At 43.5% G+C, this 23537-nt stretch overlaps 2 protein-coding genes across 6 annotated transcripts in view; one reads left to right on the top strand and one right to left on the bottom strand.

Moving 5' to 3' along the window:
* kiaa0825 (KIAA0825 ortholog) overlaps positions 1–14861 on the bottom strand; it is a 143663-nt gene extending 128802 nt beyond the window's left edge. Inside the window, exons 1-3 of one of the 3 annotated variants that reach the window (XM_045226770.1) lie at positions 14742–14861; positions 13770–13836; positions 5588–5723 (exon numbers count right to left, since the gene is read on the bottom strand). In XM_045226770.1, the coding sequence (XP_045082705.1) occupies positions 5588–5718 (131 nt within the window). In that variant the 5' untranslated portion in view covers positions 5719–5723; positions 13770–13836; positions 14742–14861. Of the gene's footprint in view, positions 1–5587; positions 5724–13769 lie in introns of all 3 variants that reach the window. The other 2 variants (XM_045226771.1, XM_045226772.1) reach the window with 2 other exon arrangements.
* Positions 14862–15107: 246 nt separating this feature from the next.
* Positions 15108–23537, top strand: part of slf1 (SMC5-SMC6 complex localization factor 1) — a 33727-nt gene continuing 25297 nt past the window's right edge. The window contains exons 1-13 of one of the 3 annotated variants that reach the window (XM_041904543.2): positions 15108–15394; positions 15763–15874; positions 16413–16491; positions 17189–17420; positions 19906–20059; positions 20167–20298; positions 20475–20531; positions 20960–21106; positions 21195–21361; positions 21560–21691; positions 21844–21985; positions 22824–22995; positions 23221–23366. In XM_041904543.2, the coding sequence (XP_041760477.2) occupies positions 15381–15394; positions 15763–15874; positions 16413–16491; positions 17189–17420; positions 19906–20059; positions 20167–20298; positions 20475–20531; positions 20960–21106; positions 21195–21361; positions 21560–21691; positions 21844–21985; positions 22824–22995; positions 23221–23366 (1686 nt within the window). In that variant the 5' untranslated portion in view covers positions 15108–15380. Of the gene's footprint in view, positions 15395–15762; positions 15875–16412; positions 16492–17188; positions 17421–19905; positions 20060–20163; positions 20299–20474; positions 20532–20959; positions 21107–21194; positions 21362–21559; positions 21692–21843; positions 21986–22823; positions 22996–23220; positions 23367–23537 lie in introns of those variants that run through there. The other 2 variants (XM_041904542.2, XM_045226769.1) reach the window with 2 other exon arrangements.

The raw sequence follows: 23537 nt of genomic DNA, 5'->3' as shown, positions 1-23537 counted from the left end.
AGAGAACTCATTCACCACCCTGGGCCTATAAAGCTCCTCCTGCCCCCTGTGAGTCTGCGATACACACATCCAGATGTCTCCCAATGACGACACATTAAATAACCATTCAATGTGACACACTTTCATTTCAGAGGGAAAACGTGGGGCATATAACGTTATATACTACCGATCTGTATCCAAATTGCTGTCGATTGAATACTGCACACTTGCTTTTAGTTGGCTAAATGAAGCTGTATGTATAGACAGTATATTTATTTGATGCTGATTTGCTGACTGACAGAAAGCCAGAACACGTCAGGGGAGTGGTGGTGTGTTTGTGACGCCACAGAGGACATCAGAGTGGTGACAGGTGGTGTTGGAGGGAACATACACTCTTCCACAATGGTAGTTAAGAGCTAGCTGTAAAACAGCGCTAGCTCCAACTAGCTTCCCACCACTAACAGCTTGTGTGAGAAAAGCTGACAGTGCTGTCTGTAAAATTAACACACAACACTTCTCCCACCTCAAATCGATGTATTTTTTAATTGCTGTTTGTTTTGATTGAATCAGTTCTCTGCCCATACCTTGGATGTCACAGGGTTCAAGAACGGTATCCCATTAATGCAGAGAAAGGTTTTCTTGTGCATCATTATCTATTGAGTACATATGTTGTGTTCACGCATACAAATAGATATAGCTAAATGTTTTTCTCCAAATTAACCAATATAGCACAAAACAAGAAATCACTAGCTCCACTCTACCAATAAAATCAAACCAAGCTGACATTTCACATTTCTGACAAACACTTACAGTGAGGGAAAAAAGTATTTGATCCCCTGCTGATTTTGTACATTTGCCCACTGACAAAGAAATGATCAGTCTATAATTTTAATGGTATGTTTATTTGAACAGTGAGAGACAGAATAACAACAAAAAAATCCAGAAAAATGCATGTCAAAAATGTTATAAATTGATTTGCATTTTAATGAGGGAAATAAGTATTTGATCCCCTCTCAATCAGAAAGATTTCTGGCTCCCAGGTGTCTTTCATACAGGTAACGAGCTGAGATTAGGAGCACACTCTTAAAGGGAGTGCTCCTAATCTCAGCTTGTTACCTGTATAAAAGACACCTGTCCAAAGAAGCAATCAATCAATCAGATTCCAAACTCTCCACCATGGCCAAGACCAAAGAGCTCTCCAAGGATGTCAGGGACAAGATTGTAGACCTACACAAGGCTGGAATGGGCTACAAGACAATCGCCAAGAAGCTTGGTGAGAAGGTGACAACAGTTGGTGCGATTATTCGCAAATGGAAGAAACACAAAATAACTGTCAATCTCCCTCGGCCTGGGGCTCCATGCAAGATCTCACCTCTTGGAGTTGCAATGATCAACGGTGAGGAATCAGCCCAGAACTACACGGGAGGATCTTGTCATTGATCTCAAGGCAGCTGGGACCATAGTCACCAAGAAAACAATTGGTAACACACTACGCCGTGAAGGACTGAAATCCTGCAGCGCCCGCAAGGTCCCCCTGCTCAAGATAGCACATATACAGGCCCGTCTGAAGTTTGCCATATACAAGCGCCACATTTCTTCATGTTAGTATCACTGTGTATTTTCTAATGAAATGTGTATAGGAGGCAGATAGAGTCAGTCTATTTAATATTAGTCATAAACGTGGATGTGTGATCTGGGCTCCACCCCAGGACTTTACTCAGACAGCAGGTCTTAAATGAGCCTCCATCTGGTCTGTCAGCCTGACTCTCAACACCATCAAAGCACACCATTTTACAACATACACCTCTCATTTTACCTCTTTATATAGAAAGACGCGTGCACGAGTGAACACATATGGCCATACACAGTCACCCATGCATGCACGCACACACACACACACACTTTTATATCCCACCACTACTTCTCTCTCTCCCCTCTCTCATCTCGTCCGTCGTTTCTGCTAATCTCAGCTTTGAAGGTTCACTGTAGGATTTACAGTTTGATTGAATGTGTATGTGCCATCTGCCAGGCTGGGGGCCGACTAAGGGTGTATGGACCCCCCCCGAGTTCTTCACAATGTCTCACCTTTAGCCCTGTGGTGTGGGAACAACCTGCAGATTAATCAACTCTACCGGATTAGCCTCAACCACAATGACTTTTACTGCACAGAGCTCACGAGCTGTAGAGATAGACAGCTAATGCAGAGAGAGATAGAGAAGGAAGGAGAAAGACAGCAGTATGCCACAAGAAAACACCAGTCAATTCTCCAAGTGAAAGTAACAATGGACAGACCAGAGGTGAAAAGAACCACATAGTTAAAGCTAAACAAAAGGCTGGGAGATGAGTGGAGGAAACGTTTCTTTAGGGTCTCTCGACAAACATGTCAATCATATCACTCCCCACCCCCCTTACCCTTCTCACATCCCCAACGAAATCAAATTGTTTTTCAGATTGGGCTATAGCAATACCCTACAAGAAAGCCTGGGCACACCACCACCTCTCCGTCCCCACCCTCTCCCCCCCAAAGAAAGGAGAGATTGGAGTGCTTTTATTAGATGGCACATTTCACAGCTCTGTGACTTACAGAAACCCAATCCTGTGATTAGTCAGTGCATTGACGTTATCTTAAGTTCCTTGTCAGAATTAATTTAGTGTGGGTGGGCTGTGGGGCTGTCTGTCAGGCTCCGGGGAGAGGAAAGCAGAGAAGGGGCAGGAAGCGATCCCTTTCAAATAAGCCCCAGCTCCAAACCGGACCGGCCGCCTGGGAACCAAATATCTGCCCCATCAAAAGGCCCCATTCTACACGGAAACAAGAGGGAATGGGGTTCAATGAACAGCCTGAAACGGATCCCCCTTCGCCCTGCCTGTGGCCCTCTTAGTGCCCTCAACCTTGCCAGAGACCGCATGCAAGCTCCACACACTCGCACACACACATATGCAGACCAATGATGATTTACACACATTCATGTTTAAGGTACATGCACCCACACACACGGCAGATATAACTATGAGAAATATTGGCAGGCAAGGTAAGCCATTTCCCTGCCTTGCTGAAAGGCGACAGCAGTATCTGCAATCCCTTGGCCTGCACTGACACTGCATTAGAGGCCTTTTTCTGCTGGCCTCCTGAAGTGTACCATTTGATGAAACCTAATGGATTACAGCATTTCAATTTGGGGAGCCGGGCCTCGTTGTCAGCCTATCTTAATCTCCTTCAATTAGGGAGCAGCTCTTAGGCAAATCTCTGACATCTGAGAGCAGGCCAGCCAGTCTGACCCATAAATAGGTTGAAGCCTTCCTTCACAGGAGTGGGCAGTGGCAGCTCTCTCTCTCTCTCTCTCTCTCTCTCTCTCTCTCTCTCTCTCTCTCTCTCTCTCTCTCTCTCTCTCTCTCTCTCTCTCTCTCTCTCTCTCTCTCTCTCTCTCTCTCTCTCTCTCTCTCTCTCTCTCTCTCTCTCTCTCTCTCTCTCTCTCTCTCTCTCTCTCTCTCTCTCTCTCTCTCTCTCTCTCTCTCTCTCTCTCTCTCTCTCTCTCTCTCTCTCTCTCTCTCTCTCTCTCTCTCTCTCTCTCTCTCTCTCTCTCTCTCTCTCTCTCTCTCTCTCTCTCTCTCTCACTCTCACTCTCACTTCCCTTTACTCTCCTCCTCTTCCATATTTTGTCCCAGACACTGATAAATGGATTAGGCAGCAGGTGTGTGTGTGTGTGTGCGACTGCCTCTGTGTGTTCAGAGGCTGCCCATGGTGGAGGTACTGTAAGAGAGGAGCCTTGCCAGTGTCTGTCTAATAGTCCTCAAATGGGCTGAGATGAGCCCAAGGCTGACTGACCAGAGGTGCAGACTGAGTGGGGATCGCCAGATTTTTTTGCCCAATTCTCCATTATCTGTCCCTTTGTTCTCATAATGGTTATCCCTCTCCCATATCCACAGGAACACAAAATAACCCTTTAATGCTTAGAAGGAACAAAAATGCCTTGGCCTTCAGTAATAAGCCTTGAATTACCTACCCAAGGGTTTTCGTTTCAAGATGTGGAATCTTCAATTATTTTGTTCCCATTTTCCCCCCAAAAAAGAGGGTGAGAAAAGGGGGGGATGAGGCGCAAACACTAATGGTACCAGAGTGAGAGGCTTTGTTCAGCCGCCACATTCTGCCTGACCCTCATCATCTATCCTCTCCTCTCACAGCAGCACAAAGGATAAAAGAGCTGAAATATAGATCTCTCTCTCTCTCTCTCTCTCTCTCTCTCTCTCTCTCTCTCTCTCTCTCTCTCTCTCTCTCTCTCCCTCTCTCCCTCTCTCTCTCTCTCTCTCTCCCTCTCTCCCTCTCTCCCTCTCTCCCTCTCTCCCTCTCTCTCCCGCTCTCCCTCTCTCTCCCTCCCTCCCTCCCTCCCTATGCCCGGTCTCCTCTGGTTCCTCTCTCTCTCCCTCAATATGTGCCGTCAAAACATTGGGAGCCTACTCCATGTCACTTTGTCCTGAGTTTGGTATGTTTTCAAAGTGGGAGAGAGAACGAACGAAAGAGACCGACAGACATAGAATAGGGTGGCCTGTCTAGCCATCTCATGTGGGGAGGGGGTAAGGATACTATGGTAATATTGGAGAAGAAGTTCTCATCAAAGTGGCTTTCACACACCTCAAATTGAGGCAGTGGTAACTGGTGAGAAAAGCAGGTGTAATGTTCCCTTTGATGTATAAATCCTAAAACGGGATATGCTTAAACTGTCTATGCAAGATTTACATAAAAGTCAGTCTGGGCACATACAGTATCTTAAGTTAAGATTCACTCTGTATCATAACTGAAATCAAATAGATGGAGTAGAAACACAACAAAAAGGAGGCAGACAAACAATCAAAGGCTCTTAATCTGCAATGTTGCTGTAAAAGCATGTTCTTTCACATGGGTTGGAGAAGAGGTCTTCATTGTAAATGGCAAATTGAGGGCTTTGCTCCGTGATGTTTTCAAAGATAATTGTCTTCTTCAAGCTCACAAAAGATCAAAATGTAAACAACGAGCATCTTAATCAACCATTCACTTCTCAAATGAACCTTTAATAACTGTAAACACACACTGACATTTCTAACAGATACTTGGCAACGGCTAGGAATGCTCATTAGTAACAGAACACACGCACACATATGCACGCACGCACACACACACGCACACATGCACAAATGGTTTCAGTAGCTATCTTTAACAATGTGCTAAAATATTAAACTTACAACAGAGTTGGATACCCCAAGGCCAGACCTTGTTGTCGAGTCTTCTCAATGTTAAAGGCCCAATGCAGCTGTTTTTATCTCAATATCAAATCAATTCTCAAATCAATCTCTGCCCACATCCTCTGCTGCATAGAGCCTTCGTTGACTGTGCTCACATTTCCATAGAATCACTAGTGCCAGGAGTTTTACCTGGGCACATGACCTGACCAGAGTCCGTATTCATAAGCATCTCAGAGTAGGAGTGCTGATCTAGAATCAGTTTTGCCTTTTGAATCCTAATGAATAAGAAGTGGGACCTGATCCTAGATCAGTACTCCTACTCTGGAACACTTGGTGAATACTGGCTCTGGACAAACTCTGGGTCCTAGTTATAGCAGTTCTGAGAGACACTGACCTGCAGGCATTGAGTTTGAGTTTGTCCTCTGTGTCTCGGAGCAGCTGTTGGATGTCCAGCTCGCTGGGAAGCCCAGGAACCAGGAGCTCTACAAAGGCATGATCCTGAGGAAGGTCCCCCTGCCATTCCATCCTGCCTGGAGCACAGCGAGGGAGAGAAGAAGGAGAGTGAGAATGAATGGAGAATAAAGGAAAATATACTTTCTCACACAAACAACAAACAAGACATTGTCAGTATCACAGGCAGAAAGTGCTTTGGTTCAATAGATGTTTTTCTTGAAGAAAAAAATCAATAGTCTCTTGTATAGCTCCTATTGAATGCATTATGTATACAGTAAATAATGAATGTAACAAAATAAAGCCATCACATTCAAAGATATTTTATCAAATAGACCATGGATGGACTAGATCTTCTCACACACACGCTCGCGCATGCACCCACACACACACACACACCACCACAACATATGAGACATGGTAATTTGATTTCTCCTCAAACAGAATTGTTATCAGGAGCCGTAAATCAACTGCACCTGAAACAAGAGGCAGCTTATCACCTGCAATAAATATGTTCCGCCTCATCCCGCTCCTCTGTTCCACTTACAGTAGGGGGACCCCTGATCAAAATGCATAGCCTCTAAGTATTATCAGACAGTGACACTACAACCAGTGAACATAAAACATAGGTAAATAAATAACAAGAAATGGGACTCTTCACTGAAGGCTTTAAATAAACAATCCATCTCGGTTCACCTTCAGTATGGCGCCCCCTTGGTGCTTAACACATCCTAGAACAGCCAATCATGCGCAGGCGGGGCTCGGCCCATATCAACACCGTCATCATGAGTCAAATGGAATGTAATGGAGAGTGTCAGTGTCAATTTGGCTTTCTCACACTCCTCTCCCCTTCATCTGCTGTGATTTTAATAATCCCTGTCAAAGTCCAAACAGCCGGCTGTACGTAGGCCTACCACCCTGACACGCCAGACAGAAAGCTCAACATTCATTTAGCCCGCACAAAGGGAGGCCTGTCCAGCTGGACAAATATTATTTTCTTCACTTGACAGTCTCTGCAGTTAAGCTTGTATTTGATTATTCCCTCTCTCCCTCTCTCCATCCCTCCCTCTCTCTCTCCGTTCCTCCCTCCCTCTCCTTCCCCACATCATCATCCGTACGCTCCGTCTGGGAGGGAGTTTATAGAGTGACTTCTGGAGCTGTGTAGGTTTTCAATCGGCGGATTAGGAACTCAACGGTGTAATTACATGAGAGAGAGTGTGTGTGGCGGAGGCTGGTGATGATAGTGTGGCACACAGGATGTGCATCAATGCCTGTGTGTGTGTGTGTGGTACACGTGAGAGTGTAAGGTTCACATTGTCACCACACAGGGCCTCATTAGCAGCAGAAGCAGTAGATATCCTTTGTGTTGTCATTATTTATTTTGAAAGCAGATGTTGAGGAGCCCCAGTGTATTTTTGACTGCTGCCACTGGGATGACTGGGGCAGACGTATACTCAGAGCACTCGGAGAGAATCTACAGTAGCAGTCTCCTCTCACACAATCCCATTTAGAGATTGTTCTGAAATATTTATCAGCTCGTCCCCGAGCTGGCATGTTAAAGCCACTTAGAGCATGTCAAGTTAAAGTCAACACTGTTTTAAAGAGGGCACCTAACATCCCCTTTTAAAGAAACAATAAATTAAATAGGTACATATTTTGACATCAAAACATTTCAGAGAATTATCTAATGTGTTCTCAGAAGCAAGCTATGAACACACTATAACTGTGCTTTACTAGGCCTCAAAACACTAGGATTTTTTTTGCGGTTAGAAATTGAGGTGATTCATGTTCCACGATATTTCTCCCTTGCATTCATTCGAGTGTCTACCTTCTACTGAATTTATGCTTAAACGTTACCTACTGTATATGCTGTGGAAATCTCTCAGTAGGCTTATTTCTAGGCTGCTATTAGCATCAAAGTAGGCTTATTGGAACTAAAATCAGTCGATATAGTGTTTGGAGAAGCAGTTTAATTCACGCTATAGACAGGTTATGGTTAGTGTTTCGGGTAGAGGCGTCCCGAGGATCCCACTTAGCATCTACTGTTTCCACTATGAGCTTCCTGGTCCTAGGGAGAGGGGGCGCGCCGGATTGGTTGCCCATTCATGCCTAGAGTCGAGGCACCATGTTTGGCCCAGGGGTATAGTTCTCCTTGTTTGTTATTTGAGAATATAAATGTAAATTGAGTTGATGGATTATATGGGTAAGCTATTTTGTTCTGTGCTGATAATTTAGCCAGCGAATGCCATTCTACTGATTAAGAGTGTAATATTGTGAAGTATTTTAAAGAGATGTGAGTTGGTATGCTCAAATCCAAGTACTAACTTATTCATGCCAGTCTGTTTTAGAAGAAGGGGGTAGAGTGCTACTGGACGATTCCACACCAGGATGGCCCGAAAATAATTTGGGTATGTCAGATTGTTCTGGAAAATCTCACATAGAAACTTAATGGGAAGGAGGATGTTTGACATGCTTTACATTTGCATCATAACATTTTTTGCAAAAATCATGATGAAGGTGCTCCTGTAAGACCCTATGATCTGTGACCCGTACATGGTACAGACAACATATTGGTGTCATTATAGGTCCAATGCAGCCATTTTTATCTCAATATCAAATCATTGCGGAGTAACAACTAAGTACCTTACTGTGATTATTGGGGGGACTTGTTGGTGCTCATCCTATTCCTCTGTCAATTATTCAAATTTACTTCACCTAGCCAATTAAAGTCGCCCTGATTACCTTAAAAAGTAACACCTGAGAATAACCTCAGGTGGTCAAGAGTGGAAGACAGTTATAAAGGAAAATGGGCAATAAAGGGATAAAGTTGTAAATGAGCATCGTTATTTGGTTGGAGTACAATTCACTAACAATTATGCTTTTGGGGGGGGTGGTCCGTTTGAAGTATCGAGGATGGTAAAGGATGCACTAGGAAAAGTGGAGTCGGTCAAAGTGACCCGAAGTTCTTTTGATTTATTGTGTGTCGAAAGAGTAGAAGGAGAAGGCATTATGGCTCTACATCAACATACAGTGCCTTTAGAGAGTATTCACACACCTTGGCTTTTTCCACATTTTGTTGTGTTACAGCCTGAATTTAAAATTGATTCAATTGAGATTTTATATATCAATGATTTTATATCAATGAAAAGGTGAAATGTATTCAACACCTTTGTCATGGCAATCCTAAATAAGTTCAAGGGTAAAACATTTGCTTAAGTCACATAATAAGTTGTATGGACTCACTCTGTGTGCAATAATAGTGCTTAACATGATTTTTGAATGACTACCTAATCTCTGTACCCCAAACATACAATTATCTGTAAAGTCCCTCAGTCCACACAGATTCAACCACAAAGACCAGGGAGGTTTTCCAATGCCTTGCAAAAAAGGGCACCTATTGGTAGATGGGCAAACATACAAAAAGCAGACCTGGTGAAGTTATTAATTATACAGGCATCCTTCCTAACTCAGTTGCCAGAGAGGAAGGAAAGCGCTCAGGGATTTCACCATTAGGGCCAATGGTGACTTTAAAACAGTTACAGAGTTGAATGGCTGTGATAGGAGAAAACTGAGGATGGATCAACAACATTGTAGTTACTTCATAATACTAACCCAATTGACAGAGTGAAAAGAAGGAAGCTTGTACAGAATAAAACATATTTAAAAACATGCATCCTGTTTGCAAAAAGGCACACAAGTAATACTGCAAAAAATGTGGCAAAGCAATTCACTTTTTGTCCTGAATAAGTGTTATGTTTGTGGCAAATCCAATACAACACATTACTGAGTACCACTCTCCATATTTTCAAGCATAGTGGTGGCTGCATCATGTTACGGGTATGCTTGTTATCGTTAAGAACTGGGGAGTTTTTCAGGATAAAAAATTAATGGAATGGAGCTAAGCACAGGCAAATTCCTAGAGGAAAACCTGGTTAATTCTGTTTTCCACCCATCACTGAGAGATGAATTCACTTTTCAGCAGGACAATAACCTAAAACACAAGGCCAAATCATCATTGGAGTTGCTTAGCAAGAAGACAGTGAATGTTCCTGAGTGGCTAAGTTACAGTTTTGACTTAAATCTATTTGAAAATCTATGGTAAAACCTGAAAATGGTTGTCTAGCAATGATCAACAACCAATTTGACAGAGCTTGAGGAATTTTAAAAGAATAATGGGCAAATGTTGCACAATCCAGGTGTGGAAAGCTCTTAGAGACTTACCCAGAAAGACTCACAGCTGTAATCGCTGCCAAAGGTATTGTTTTACTAAGTATTGACTCAGGGGTGTGAATACTTGTGTAAATGAGATATTTCTGTATTTCTTTTTCAATAAATGTGCAAACATTTCTAAAAACATGTTTTCACTTTGTCATTATGGGGTATTGTGTGTAGAAGGGTGAGAGAAAAACATCAATTTAATCAATTTTGAATTAAAGCTTTAACACAACAAAATGTGGAATAAGTCAAGGAGTATGAATACTTTCTGAAGGCACTGTATGAAGTTGAGAGTTTAAATTTTTGGAGCAGAGCACTGTTAAAAGGTATCATCTCTGGCGTTGTGATGGATGTTGAGGCCTCATGGTTTACAAGGAGCATACCAGGAGTAGTTGGAGAACGCCATCTGAACCGTGTAGTTGATGGAAGAAAAGAGGAAAGCCTGTCGGTATTATTATTGTCTGACGAAGAATATCTCCTTTCACATGTGAATCTTGGATATGTGAGATACGCGGTGAGAGCTTTTGTGTCCAAGCTGTTGTTTTGCTGGAATTGTGTGTGCAGAAGGAATGTGGTTGAAGACGTGGTCCTCTGTAGCTCAGCTGGTAGAGCACGGCGCTTGTAACGCCAAGGTAGTGGGTTCGATCCCCGGGACTACACAAAAAATAAAAAATAAAATGTATGCATGACTGTAAGTCGCTTTGGATAAAAGCGTCTGCTAAATGGCATATTATATTATAAGAATCTGAAGATTTACGGTGTTGCAATTGTGATGGAAATCACATTCCCAATTCTCCGGAGTGCCCAGTTAGAGTAAAGGAGTTTGAAGTGGCAAGGGAACGGGCTGTACAGCAGGTCTTCCACAAGGAGACACGCAAAATACTTTAGTTGAAGGAGAGAGTGGAGCTGAAGATATGGCGGTGGATGCCCCGCAGCCTGAGGAGATTCAGTGTCATTCAACAGTTGAGGGAAACTGATATGCTGATCGTGAAGAAGGTGTAATTTATGGCATTTATTGTGCATGTGATTAATTGTACTACCCAAACGAACAATAAGACCAATAAACTAGCCATAATTGTGGCTGAAAGGTTCTTGGCTCTCCTGGACTTCACTGCCAACTTCACTGCCAACTTCATTACCCCAGAGCCTGTAGGGATCAGAGTTGACATTTGAATCTGACTAAAGGATTACATTGATTTTTGTCTTTCGTTAATTATTTGAGAACAATATACTTACAAATATATATTGTATACTACCCCGTACAGTGGGTGGCGGCATGCACCTCTAATATATGTTTGCGGACCACCATAATACCATATAAGAAGAACCTCTGGGGTCACTAGAAAAAAGTTTGTAGGATAAGATGATCATGGAAAATAAATGTGCTCAATTAAAACAGACATTGGTGCTGTGACCCCTTCAGAATTCATAAGAAAAAAGTATCAATAGGTTTGAGACCAATCTCAGACACTTTAGTTTCCAAGTTCCCCTCTGCTCCATTGGTATCTAGGCTTCGCATTTATGCACATTGCTGTAAAAAGCTTCCTGAAACAGAATACGATGTGTCACCCAGGCCAGGTAAGTCATATAAAAGCTGTCAAATTATTCACATGGGAGCATACAATGCAGTGTACTGGGTCTCTTTTCACCTTTCATTGTTCTCCACAGGTGAAGCACAAGCATGACATTCACCTTGCCATGAAGAACAAAATGAACACTTCAACTCAGTATTAGGAAGGTGTTCTTAATGTGTTGTACACTCAGTTTGTATTCAAGCTTTTTCTTATTTTTATGGATCCATCTCCAAGTCAACTGCCTACCGCTATCACCTTGCTGTAAATAAAACACCTGGCTTCACCTGCAAGACTGTTGTAAAGCGCCTTCCTTCCATGCCCCTTAGTTGTGAGACATTACTTTATCCCAGGGAGTCATTATCCCAGGGAGTCCATATACATACAGTGAGGGAAAAAAGTATTTGATCCCCTGCTGATTTTGTACGTTTGCCCATTGACAAAGACATGATCAGTCTATAATGTTAATGGTAGGTTTATTTGAACAGTGAGAGACAGAATAACAACAACAAAAAATCCAGAAAAACGCATGTCAAAAATGTTACAAATTGATTTGCATTTGAATGAGGGAAATAAGTATTTAACCCCTCTGCAAAACATGACTTAGTACTTGGTGGCAAAACCCTTGTTGGCAATCACAGAGGTCAGACGTTTCTTGTAGTTGGCCACCAGGTTTGCACACATCTCAGGAGGGATTTTGTCCCACTCCTCTTTGCAGATCTTCTCCAAGTCATAAAAATTTTGAGCCTGACGTTTGGCAACTCGAACCTTCAGCTCCCTCCATAGATTTTCTATGGGATTAAGGTCTGGAGACTGGCTAGGCCACTCCAGGACCTTAATGTGCTTCTTCTTTAGCCACTCCTTTGTTGCCTTGGCCGTGTGTTTTGAGTCATTGTCATGCTGGAATACCCATCCACGACCCATTTTCAATGCCCTGGCTGAGGGAAGGAGGTTCTCACCCAAGATTTGACGGTACATGGCCCCGTCCATCGTCCCTTTCATGCGGTGAAGTTGTCCTGTCCCCTTAGCAGAAAAACACCCCCAAAGCATAATGTTTCCACCTCCATGTTTGACGGTGGGGATGGTGTTCTTGGGGTCATAGGCAGCATTTCTCCTCCTCCAAACACGGCGAGTTGAGTTGATGCCAAAGAGCTCGATTTTGGTCTCATCTGACCACAACACTCACCCAGTTCTCCTCTGAATCATTCAGATGTTCATTGGCAAACTTCAGACGGCCCTGTATATGTGCTTTCTTGAGCAGGGGGACCTTGCGGGCGCTGCAGGATTTCAGTCCTTCACGGTTTAGTGTGTTACCAATTGTTTTCTTGGTGACTATGGTCCCAGCTGCCTTGAGATCATTGACAAGATCCTCCTGTGTAGTTCTGGGCTGATTCCTCACCGTTCTCATGATCATTGCAACTCCACGAGGTGAGATCTTGCATGGAGCCCCAGGCCGAGGGAGGGTGACAGTTATTTTGTGTTTCTTCCATTTTCTAATAATCGCACCAACTGTTGTCACCTTCTCACCAAGCTGCTTGGCGATGGTCTTGTAGCCCATTCCAGCCTTGTGTAGGTCTACAATCTTGTCCCTGACATCCTTGGAGAGCTCTTTGGTCTTGGCCATGGTGGAGAGTTTGGAATCTGATTGATTGATTGCTTCTGTGGACAGGTGTCTTTTATACAGGTAACAAACTGAGATTAGGAGCACTCCCTTTAAGAGTGTGCTCCTAATCTCAGCTCGTTACCTGTATAAAAGACACCTGGGAGCCAGAAATCTTTCTGATTGAGAGGGGGTCAAATACTTATTTCCCTCATTAAAATGCAAATCAATTTATAACATTTTTGACATGCGTTTTTCTGGATTTTTTTGTTGTTATTCTGTCTCTCACTGTTCAAATAAACCTACCATTACAATTATAGACTGATCATTTCTTTGTCAGTGGGCAAACGTACAAAATCAACAGGGGATCAAACACTTTTTTCCCTCACTGTAAGATAGACAATGACAAATCCGGCAATTAATTAGGTCACAAAAAAACCTGAACACAGTTTTCGGTGATTGTGCTACTACCTTTTTATAATAATAATAATAATAATAATAATAATATGCCATTTAGCAGACGCTTTTATCCAAATAGACTTACAGTCATGCGTGCATAAATTTTTTTTGTGTATGGGTGGTCCCGGGGATCGAACCCACTACCTTGGCGTTACAAGCGCCGTGCTCTACCAGCTGAGCTACAGAGGACCACCCCCCATTGACAGACATGTTAGGCCTAACTGTAATGTGGATGCAAGATAGTAGGTTTACACAAACTACAGACTAGTTCATTTACTTACCTTATGTTGTGGATGAGCAGCTTCAGTCTTTGTTTTCAAATCCATGGAATGTAATATGGACAAAATGCTGATACAAATACTCAAATATTCAATTTTACTCCCTGGTGTTGATGCCATAATATTGTAGACATTGAAGTTGTCATTATAATTATGCTGCATTCATAACCAAGTGGGAAGGTGGTATTTACTACATACGACTGGGGAAGAACCCACTTGAACACACACTTCCAACTGGTAATTACTATTGGGAAACTTGTCTATTTTCCGTGAATCCCAACTTCTCCCACATGCTGACCTTTTCTTTAATTAATGGCTATATAATTAATTTAAAAGTCTAAAAATTAATGCACTAAAGCCAGATTGCGCCCAAAACAGTTTAGCCTATATCTATTAGCTCACATGTGAGGTCAGAGCCGAATAATAGGAGGGCCTGCAAACACTTTTGCCTGTAATAAGTGTCAGTTTTAGATATAACAAAATACAAGTTAGAAGCTATAACATATTGATATATTTTAATCAATTTCTTTGTTACCAAGAGACTGCCATCAACATCATAATCTCATTAGGCTACTTCTTCAAAATCCTCTATCTAGTAGCCTACAGCCTTGAGCCTATTTCAAGTCATGGAGGGCAAGAGGGTGTAAATAGGCATACAAAGGGGCCCAATAAAACATTTTTTCTTCTTCTAAATCTTCATCTCATAAACTGATCATGGGTACAGTCAGAGGCATATATTTCGCTTGTCTCAGCCTGTCATGTTGTGCCTTTGTCCCATTGCTTGGTCCCCATGTAGCCATACCAAAAAGAGGATTGGACACATTACAGACTAACGTTACTCTGTTTGGCCAAAAGAGCTTAAAACGTTTCAGAAACCTGCATGCTAAGGATACACAGCCTATGAACGTTTCTAAACGCCCACAAGGCTATGAAAACGTTTGAAATAGACATATAAATAGACAATAGGCTACACACCTCTCGATCAGAGCGTTTTGTTTGCAGTCAATGAAAATCTGTTACAATCTGCTCCATTGTAACTAATCTGAATTATCCACAAAGCGTCTGTAACAACCACCCGGAAGCAACCATGGGAAAACTTCCGCAGGTCGGAATGCTCCAAGTTTCAGGCATGATAGGGGGAGAATTTTGGTTAGTATTTTTTTAAATATTCAACGGTATTGAGACGTGATATTCATGCATAAATGAATGTGTTATGAAATTCACAAAATAGGAATTTGCGTCTCATTAATGCAATCATGCAATTTTAAAATGATGTGTGTTTTAAAGAAAATGTGTTGTGCACCCCCCCCCCCCCCCCGGCTAGTGCAGTATACTGTCAAGATAGGAGTATTTTCTTCTTAGCACAAGGGTTGCAAAACAACTCTATTTTGCTCAGTGATAGCCCAATATGTAGCTAGTTTGTTAACCAATATGCACGATTTAATTGTAGTTTTGTTAAATATATCAAAGTATTGTTGAATGAATCAAATGTCAGTCTAGAAAAATAAAATATTGATGGCTCGCAAAATGGTATCGACTGTCAAGTCTGGTCATGGCGTCTGAATTTTGGCGCTAGCTAGCCAGTGTCAGTGTCAGTGTCAGTGTGGACATCACATGCACGAGCCAAGGTACTTTAACGTTACCGGTATATCTTTTTTTATATTGTTTTTAGCTAAACATTAACCTAACTTGTACCTATTAGCTAGCTACTGTACAGTGTTTAGCTAGCCAGTCTTACTGACATTTCCAGTGATGTCATGAAAGTGCAATATGAACTTCCCTCGAGCGTTCTAGTATTGGTTTCTACATCATGTTGACATTCCATTGAGGTCTTCAGCTAGCTAACTGGCTAGTTATCTACAGTTCAGATACCCATTGAAAACGGGTGCTGCAAAAGTAAAGGACAGTCTTGCTAGCTTGCGCTACTGTTATTTCTACTCAAGCAGACGTAACTTAACGTATAGTAGATTAGCCTGCATGTGTTGTCTTTTATCAGGATGGTGGACACCAAGCATGTGTTCCAAGTGTCTGGGATCAAGAATCTAAAGAAGAAGGGAAAGTTGCTCCATGGCATCCTTCAACTGGGTGGGAAGTACATTGGTGGCTCTGTAAGTGTTGACATAATATAGACTTTATCTTCCTCCCCCCCCTTATAAGCAGAAAATAGCACAAAAGGCCAGGCCATTATGAGAGCTGGATGGCACCTGTCACTGTCAAGACAGTTCATTGAGAAAAAGATTAACAGTGGGTGATTAGTCCTGAAAAATGACCTTAATTGGTTTCTGATGTTGGGATGTATTTTTGACTCTGTCATTTTATCCTTGCCCTCAATTGGCTCTTATTATAGTTACTGTACATTTACCTCCAGTCTCATGGGCACACAATGTGCTGCAAAGTTCATACCCCTTTATCCCCCCATGACTCTGCAGGAGGGTTACAACAAGAATGGTCACTGGTAGTTTTCATAGAGTCAGTTTAGAACTTTGTTGCTGACCTTTTGGTATCCATTGTTTTATTTACTATGTACTAGGCCTATATCAAATGAGTTGGCAGACCACATAGGATATTTTCAATGCCACCAAAACATTCAGCTTTATTTAGATTGTTTGCCTTGGTTGAGTTAAAGCAGATGTGTTGCTCTTCCAGGTTTATAAAGATGGAACCACCCATCTGATTGTGACCCATGAGCTGCTGAGTGAGAAGTTCATTGCAGCCTGTGCAGGAGGTAAGTAATGATGAACTTAAGCATTACACTTACTTGGTGTTATATAAACTGAGTGTACAAAACATTAAGAACATCTGCTCTTTCCATGACAGACTGACCAGGTGAATCCAGGTGAAAGCTATGATCCCTTATTGATGTCACTTGTTCAATCCACTTCAATCAGTGTAGATGGGTAGGAGACAGGTTAAATAAGGATTTTTAAGCCTTGAGACAACTGAGACATGGATTGTGTATGTGTGCCATTCAGAGGGTGAATGGGCAATACAAAATATTTAGTAGGTAGTAGGTGCCAGGCGCACCGGTTTGAGTGTGTCAAGAAATGCAACGCTGCTGGGTTTTTCACGCTCAACAGTTTCCTGAGTGTATCAAGAATGGTCCACCACCCAATGGACATCCAGCCAACTTGACACAACTGTGGGAATCATTGGAGTCAACATGGGTCAGCATTCCTGTGGAATGCATTTGTCACCTTGTAGTCCATGCCCAACAAATGTAGGCTTTTCTGAGGGCAAAAGGGGGTGCAACTCAATATTAGGAAGGTGTTCCTAATGTTTTGTACACTCAGTGTATTAGGTAGCAAGTCTTGTCAAAGTCAGCTTGTACAGATTATAGAGGGATTCAACAGCTTAATACTCTCATGGACCTTTCAGAAGTTGCATTCTTTTGTGTTGTTTGTTGTTTCTCTTCCCTCTGTCAGGCAAATGGATCGTGACTCCAGAATATATTTTTGACTCTGTTAAGAACGGCTTGTGGCTGCCAGAGGGGCCCTATGAGTTGGACATTGTCTCCATGGGGGGAGTCCCTGGGGCCTCTAACCCAGTGAAGGTGTGGAGGGAGAGGGTGACCAGCGGGGCCATGGCTGGGGCCTTCGAGGGCTGGAGGGTCCTTCTGATGGTCAACGAGCCTACTCACAGAGACATGCTCAGAAGGTGGTCTTCAGAATTGTAGTGGGCAGTAATATTTTACGTGTATATATGATATTATAAATTCCTCACATGTGACTCGTAATGAAACTAAGCAATTAGCCTATTAAAATGTTTATCTGACTCCATAAAGATAATTAGCAATATGCAAGAGACTATGGTTGAGTTACAGTAATAGACAATGAAGAAATGTCTGAGAATGGAATTCTAAATACACGCAATGCCCCATAATGACAAAGCAAAAACAGTTTTTTTGACATTTTTGCACATTTATTACAAGTATAAAATTGAAATATGACATTTACATAAATATTCAGACCCTTTACTCAGTACTTTGTTGAAGCACCTTTTGCAGCAATTACAACCTTGAGTCTTCTTGGGCATGACACTACAAGCTTGGCACACCTGTATTTGGGGATTTTCACCCATTCTTCTCTGCAGATCCTCTCAAGCTCTGTCGGGTTGGATGGGGAGCGTCGCTGCACAGCTATTTTCAGGTCTCTCCAGAGATGTTCGATCGGGTTCAAGTCCGGGTGCTGGTTGGGCCACTCGAGGACATTCAGAGACTTGTCCCGAAGCCACTCCTGCGTTGTCTTGGCTGTGTGCTTAGGGTTGTTGTCCTGTTGGAAGGTGAACCTTCGCCCCAGTCTGAGGTCCTGAGCGCTCTGGAGCAGGTTTTCGTCAAGGATCTCTCTGTACTTTGCTCCGTTCATCTTTCCGTCGATCCTGACAGTCTTCCAGTCCCTGCTGCTGAAAAACATCCCCACAGCATGATGCTGCCACCACCATGCTTCACCGTAGGGATGGTGCCAGGTTTCCTCCAGACATGACACTTGGCATTCAGGCCGAAGAGTTCAGTCTTGGTTTCATCAGACCAGAGAATCTTGTTTCTCATGGTCTGAGAGTCCTTTAGGTGCCTTTTGGCAAACTCCAAGCGGGCTGTCATGTGCCTTTTATTGAGGAGTAGCTTCCGTCTGGCCACTCTACCATAAATACCTGATTGGTGTAGTGCTGCAGAGATGGTTGTCCTTCTGGAAGGTTCTCCCATCTCCACAGAGGAAGTATGGAGCTCTGTCAGAGTGACCATTAGGTTCTTGGTTACCTCCCTGACCAAGGCCCTTCTCCCCCGATTGCTCAGTTTGGCCGGGCGGCCAGCTCTAGGAAGAATCTTGGTGGTTCCAAACTTCTTCCATTTAAGAATGATGGAGGCCACTGTGTTCTTGGGGACTTTCAGTGCTGTAGAACATTTTTGGTACCCTTCCCCAGATCTGTGCCTCGACACAATCCTAGCTCAGACAATTCCTTCGACCTCATGGCTTGGTTTTTGCTCTGACATGCACTGTCAACTGTGGGACCTTATATAGACATATATGTGCCTTTCCAAATCATGTCCAATCAATTGAATTTACCACAGGTGGACTCCAAATAAGTTGTTGAAACATCTCAAGGATGATCTATGGAAATAGGATGCACCTGAGCTCAATTTCATGTCTCATAGCAAATGGTCTGAATACTTATGTAAATATGGTATTTCTGTTTTTGATTTTTTTATACATATTTACATGTTTTCGCTTTGTTGTTATGGGGTATTGTGTGTAGATTGCTGAGGATTAAAAAAAAATGTAATCCATTTTAGAATAAGGCTGTAACGTAACAACGTGGAAAAAGTCAAGGGGTCTGAATACTTTCCGAATGCACTGTAGATCGTCAGGTTAACTTACAGGACAAAGCATTAACAAAGAGATGCTTACTAAGCCAGACAACTAGAAGCCTAGGAAATGACAATTGATCATACAATCTTCCTCCATGGACTGGATACAGGATAAGAACGAGAACATTCATAACATTTGTAACCTTTCAACCCAAAACAAACCACCATTGACCAATCAAGCGATACCAATTTTAGAGTAACCTGAACACTCCCAGGGTGTCACAGCATCTAAGAGCTTGTGTGGGGGATGAGACCAATGTAAATAAGACAGAATTCCTGAGAAGACAATACAACTCCTTTGTGTAATAGAGTGATTCAGAGTTCACCCTGTACAGTTATAGGTAACCACAGAGATCGTCCATCCATATAGATAGCATCGGAGTTATACTCAGTGAACAAGTTTCAGATAGATACCAAACATGGATAATATAGCATTATTCTATCACAATAGTCAGTCCTCTGGATACCGTGACATGGAGATACATTTTGGCCCCTCACAGGGGCTAGGGCTGACTAGTCCTTAGGCATTGACCTTTTGTTCCTGGATCATTTTCCATGCAGCTCCAGGTGACAGAGAACACAAATTAGGGCTGAGCCTACAGAATTGTCTTGAAATTAAATGGAATTGACCTCAAATTGACCTCAAACCTTATGCTTAGACTAGTAAATTATGCATTTCTTGTCGTATCAAAAATGTTGTGTACTGTATTTGCCTAATCAAATATCAGATACACCATTACACCTGTCACTTAATTTATCATTAACATGTATTTTTTTCAGAATCCTAAAAGCTGGGAAGGCCAATGTGTACTCATACCCTCCTCCCTCCCATGCTGACGTGACACACGTGTTGACAAAACATATCGTAGACCGTGTGAAGGCCCACAATGCACCATGCTACTCCATAGAACACATGGCCCTGCATCTTTTTGGGGTAAATGTCAACATAGATGTCAGATGATTCACTTAATTAACAATTGCACCCAGTGAAAGGCTTGTATAATAAGGCTAATCGTAAATGCTCTGTCTTGTCTTCAGCAGAACGTGTGTTCTGATATGGGTTTAACCTGGACAGTGGGCCAGCCAGAGGAGACACAGGAGGCCAATGACGCTCTCTCCACAGACTTTTCAGAGCTGGAGAGCGAGGCCAGGGACTACATCTCTCAAATAGAGGTGAGGGGTGAGGGGCGGGTCTTTTCAAATCAGTCTGTGTTTAGCAATGGAGCACAAGGTTCCAATCATTGTTTTTCTGGGTGAAAACTCATGTCAGACGTACAACATTTCCAGTCGTCATTTTAATGACTGCTCTGACTGCATATGTGACATTGTGGATGGCTCGTTTCATGCAGGAGCGGAAAAGACTCCCAGATATCCTGAGCTACTATGCCCCCGGACCGTACGCTCAGGTATGCAGATCTGCTCAAAGCATAGTAATACATCTACCATACATGAGTATTATACAACTGTAAAATGAGTGTGCGACACGTCAAAGGAGATCAGGTCATTCAATTTCCTTTATGTCAGGAGCCTCACTCAAAAGGTGTCATTTTGTGCATTGACACATCATATCCGGATCACCTGATTTAACCAATGCTGTCAGTTGATTGGTTTAATGCGTGATTGGCAGACCTATTAAAGGTAGTCTCTCACTGTCCCTCCGACGCCTTCCCAAGTGGACTTTCCTCCGATTGCTATTATAAACGGCCAAGTAGGCAATAGATGACAGTTACCAAGATGACCCGAGGAACTTCTGACGTCCTTCTCTTCTACTTTTCTCTTTCTCCGCCCAACCGCTCACGCCATCCTCCGTCTCTCTCTCTCTCTATTGCTGTAGACGGCCGGAGCCAACTTCAGCAACGTGCAGAGCCTCACTGAGTGTGGTTTATTCACCCAAGCCCTAGAGGAGCTCCAGCTGTATCTGCTGCCAGGGCAGCTCCCCCCAGCCCCATTTCTCCAGCCCCTCATGCATCACGCTCTACACGTAAGAACACACAAACTATTTGTTGTCTGTGTTCATAGTAGAAACCCAAAACCTGTTTCCCTGGCCACTCATAGCTCCTCTTTTCCAGGGCGACGCCAAGCCTTTCTTTCTCAGTGAGTTCCGCACGGTTCTCTACAGCATCCTGAGGAACAACCCTCCCTGGGGTTCTCCGGCTAGCGGGACATTCTTCATGAAGGTGCTGCAGTGTCCCCAGTGTCAAAAAGGAGTCTGGCCCCTTTTGGAGACATCACTCAGGTATAGAACACTAGAGACTCCTATACATAGGCCATAAACTGTATGTCCCAATAACCTCTGTTCAAAGGATTATTTTAATCTGAGATACCCAAGTCTCCTGTGTTTTCATGGGCTATCGCCAATTCTACTATGATATCCATCTCCTTTCTATGTTGTACCCATCCTCTTCCTCCTTTTGGTGTCTCTGTGTTTCTCCAGGTTCTGCATGGGTAGCAAGCCCTGTCATTCACTCCCTAGCCCCGCCTCCCCAGAGCTGCTCCGCTTCCATGGTGACCTGCAGGCCTTCATGCTCGAGCTCTTTAAGTGTGACATGCACTCAGCTAACAAAGGGTAATCACCACCTATAGGACACAGGCATATATTGGCGTAATGTAGAAAACAGGCATCACTTACTTTGAAACAACTGCGACAGTTCTAATCAACGCCATGCACCACAGACACAACACTGTGGATATTGCAACATGTCCTCCCTCTTCCCTCAGAGAGGTGGGAGACTTGCGGTCGTCCGTCCTCTACAGGGTGTTCTGGAGCCTGTGGGAGCGCTCGACGCTGGGCTCCAGGGCCGTGCAGCAGCTGGCCCAGCTCCTGGTCCAGGCTTCACAGTGGGAACGCTCTGTCTCTGAGGTAAACCTGGACACATTCCCCAAGTCCCTGTTCATGTCCTCACCAACCGTCCAGAAGACCCACATCCCTGTCCCGCCCATAGTTTAGTTCAGTCGAAGTCGACTCCCAAGTCAATTCTGAAATTGCAGCGCACCATCTAAGGCAGTGGTTTCCAAACTGTGGGGCACGGGGTCAGCAGGGGGGACGCAGGGTCTTTTATTTTTTAAGGAACACAGTCCAGCTTTAAACTTACTCTTGAGAGTTGTAATAGTAGAATGCACAAGGTGCAACTTTGAAATTGGGTAATGCATCATCAGTTCCTCTTGTCATGTTAGTCATTGCATACCTTTGAGAGCTATTTATAAATATGCAGATCAACTAGCCCTTGTCAGCTAATGTTTTTGTATTTAGTTGTTTTAGGCCATAGGTATTGTTGTAATTTTTTTTTCACTCAAATATCACATGAACACACATTAGACAAGCCAAAATGTATAGAATTTCGAGAAGATTTGCTTTACAACTGCAAAATTTGCTTTGAACCCATGACAAAATGTGTAGAGTTGCAGGAAACAAGCTTTAAACCTGCACAATTCTCTCCACATCACAAGAGGGGTGTGACTAGTTTGTGTCATGAACAGTGCTTGTCCCCATAGAAATAGACGTGGCGCGCACACGGAGGGGGGGAGGGGGGGGATGTTCCCCAATGCTGGAAGGGGGGAAACCCTGATCTAAGGTGTGGACACCGTTCATGTTCCATATACAGCACATAACAGGAATTGTAATGGAATCGGGCCCACACTCTGGTCCAGCTATGTAGCCAACTACCCGTCTCTGTCCTTGTGCTGTGGTTGCTGCGTAGGGTCAGGAGAGGGACTGGGAAAGGGACAGGAGGCAGACGCTGGTGCTGACCCTGCAGGACACACTGGGCGTGGTGGTGGACTTCTGGTGGCAGGAACACAGCCACCTCAACCGCAGCCTGGTGGACAAATGCCTAGAGGACCTGGCTCAACACATCGCCATCCTCTGTCAGGGTACGCTGCCCTGCACACAGTCTGAGGCGCCGTCCTAAATGACACTCTATTCCCGATATAGTACACACCTTTTGCACTACCTGTGGACCCTGGTCAGAAGTAGTGCACTATATAGGGAATAGGGTACCATTTGGGACGCAACCAGTCTGACACACAGCAGCAAAGATTTAATCATGTATTCTAACTGATTCAATGTTGATGTGGAGGGTATTCTTCCTGCCCCAGACCTGCCCCCAGACGTACTCCAGACGTTTGTTCCCGGGATGGTCCCAACCAGGCTACGGATGGTCACGGCAGACGCCATCTTCAGGAACGTGTGCTGCAGGAACGGCATCACAATAGGAGCAGAGCCCCTCTCGCTAAGGAAGATTGTAAGTTTTGGCCAAGTCCAAGTTAGAATGTGTTTGGTTTCCCCGTCCGGCTGTTGTGTCCCAGGTGTAGTACTAGTGCAACAGCAGTACAGTGTATTGGGGCTCCGTTGCACAGACAGGCCAGTTGCTGGCCTCTCACTCTCACAGCTGCTAACTCTGGTGCTGTCTTTA

This window comes from Coregonus clupeaformis, chromosome 18, assembly GCF_020615455.1.
Source record: "Coregonus clupeaformis isolate EN_2021a chromosome 18, ASM2061545v1, whole genome shotgun sequence".
Lineage (NCBI taxonomy): Eukaryota > Metazoa > Chordata > Actinopteri > Salmoniformes > Salmonidae > Coregonus > Coregonus clupeaformis.
The sequence above is the reverse complement of the archived record's forward strand: the minus strand, read 5'-3'. Positions and strand labels throughout refer to the sequence as shown.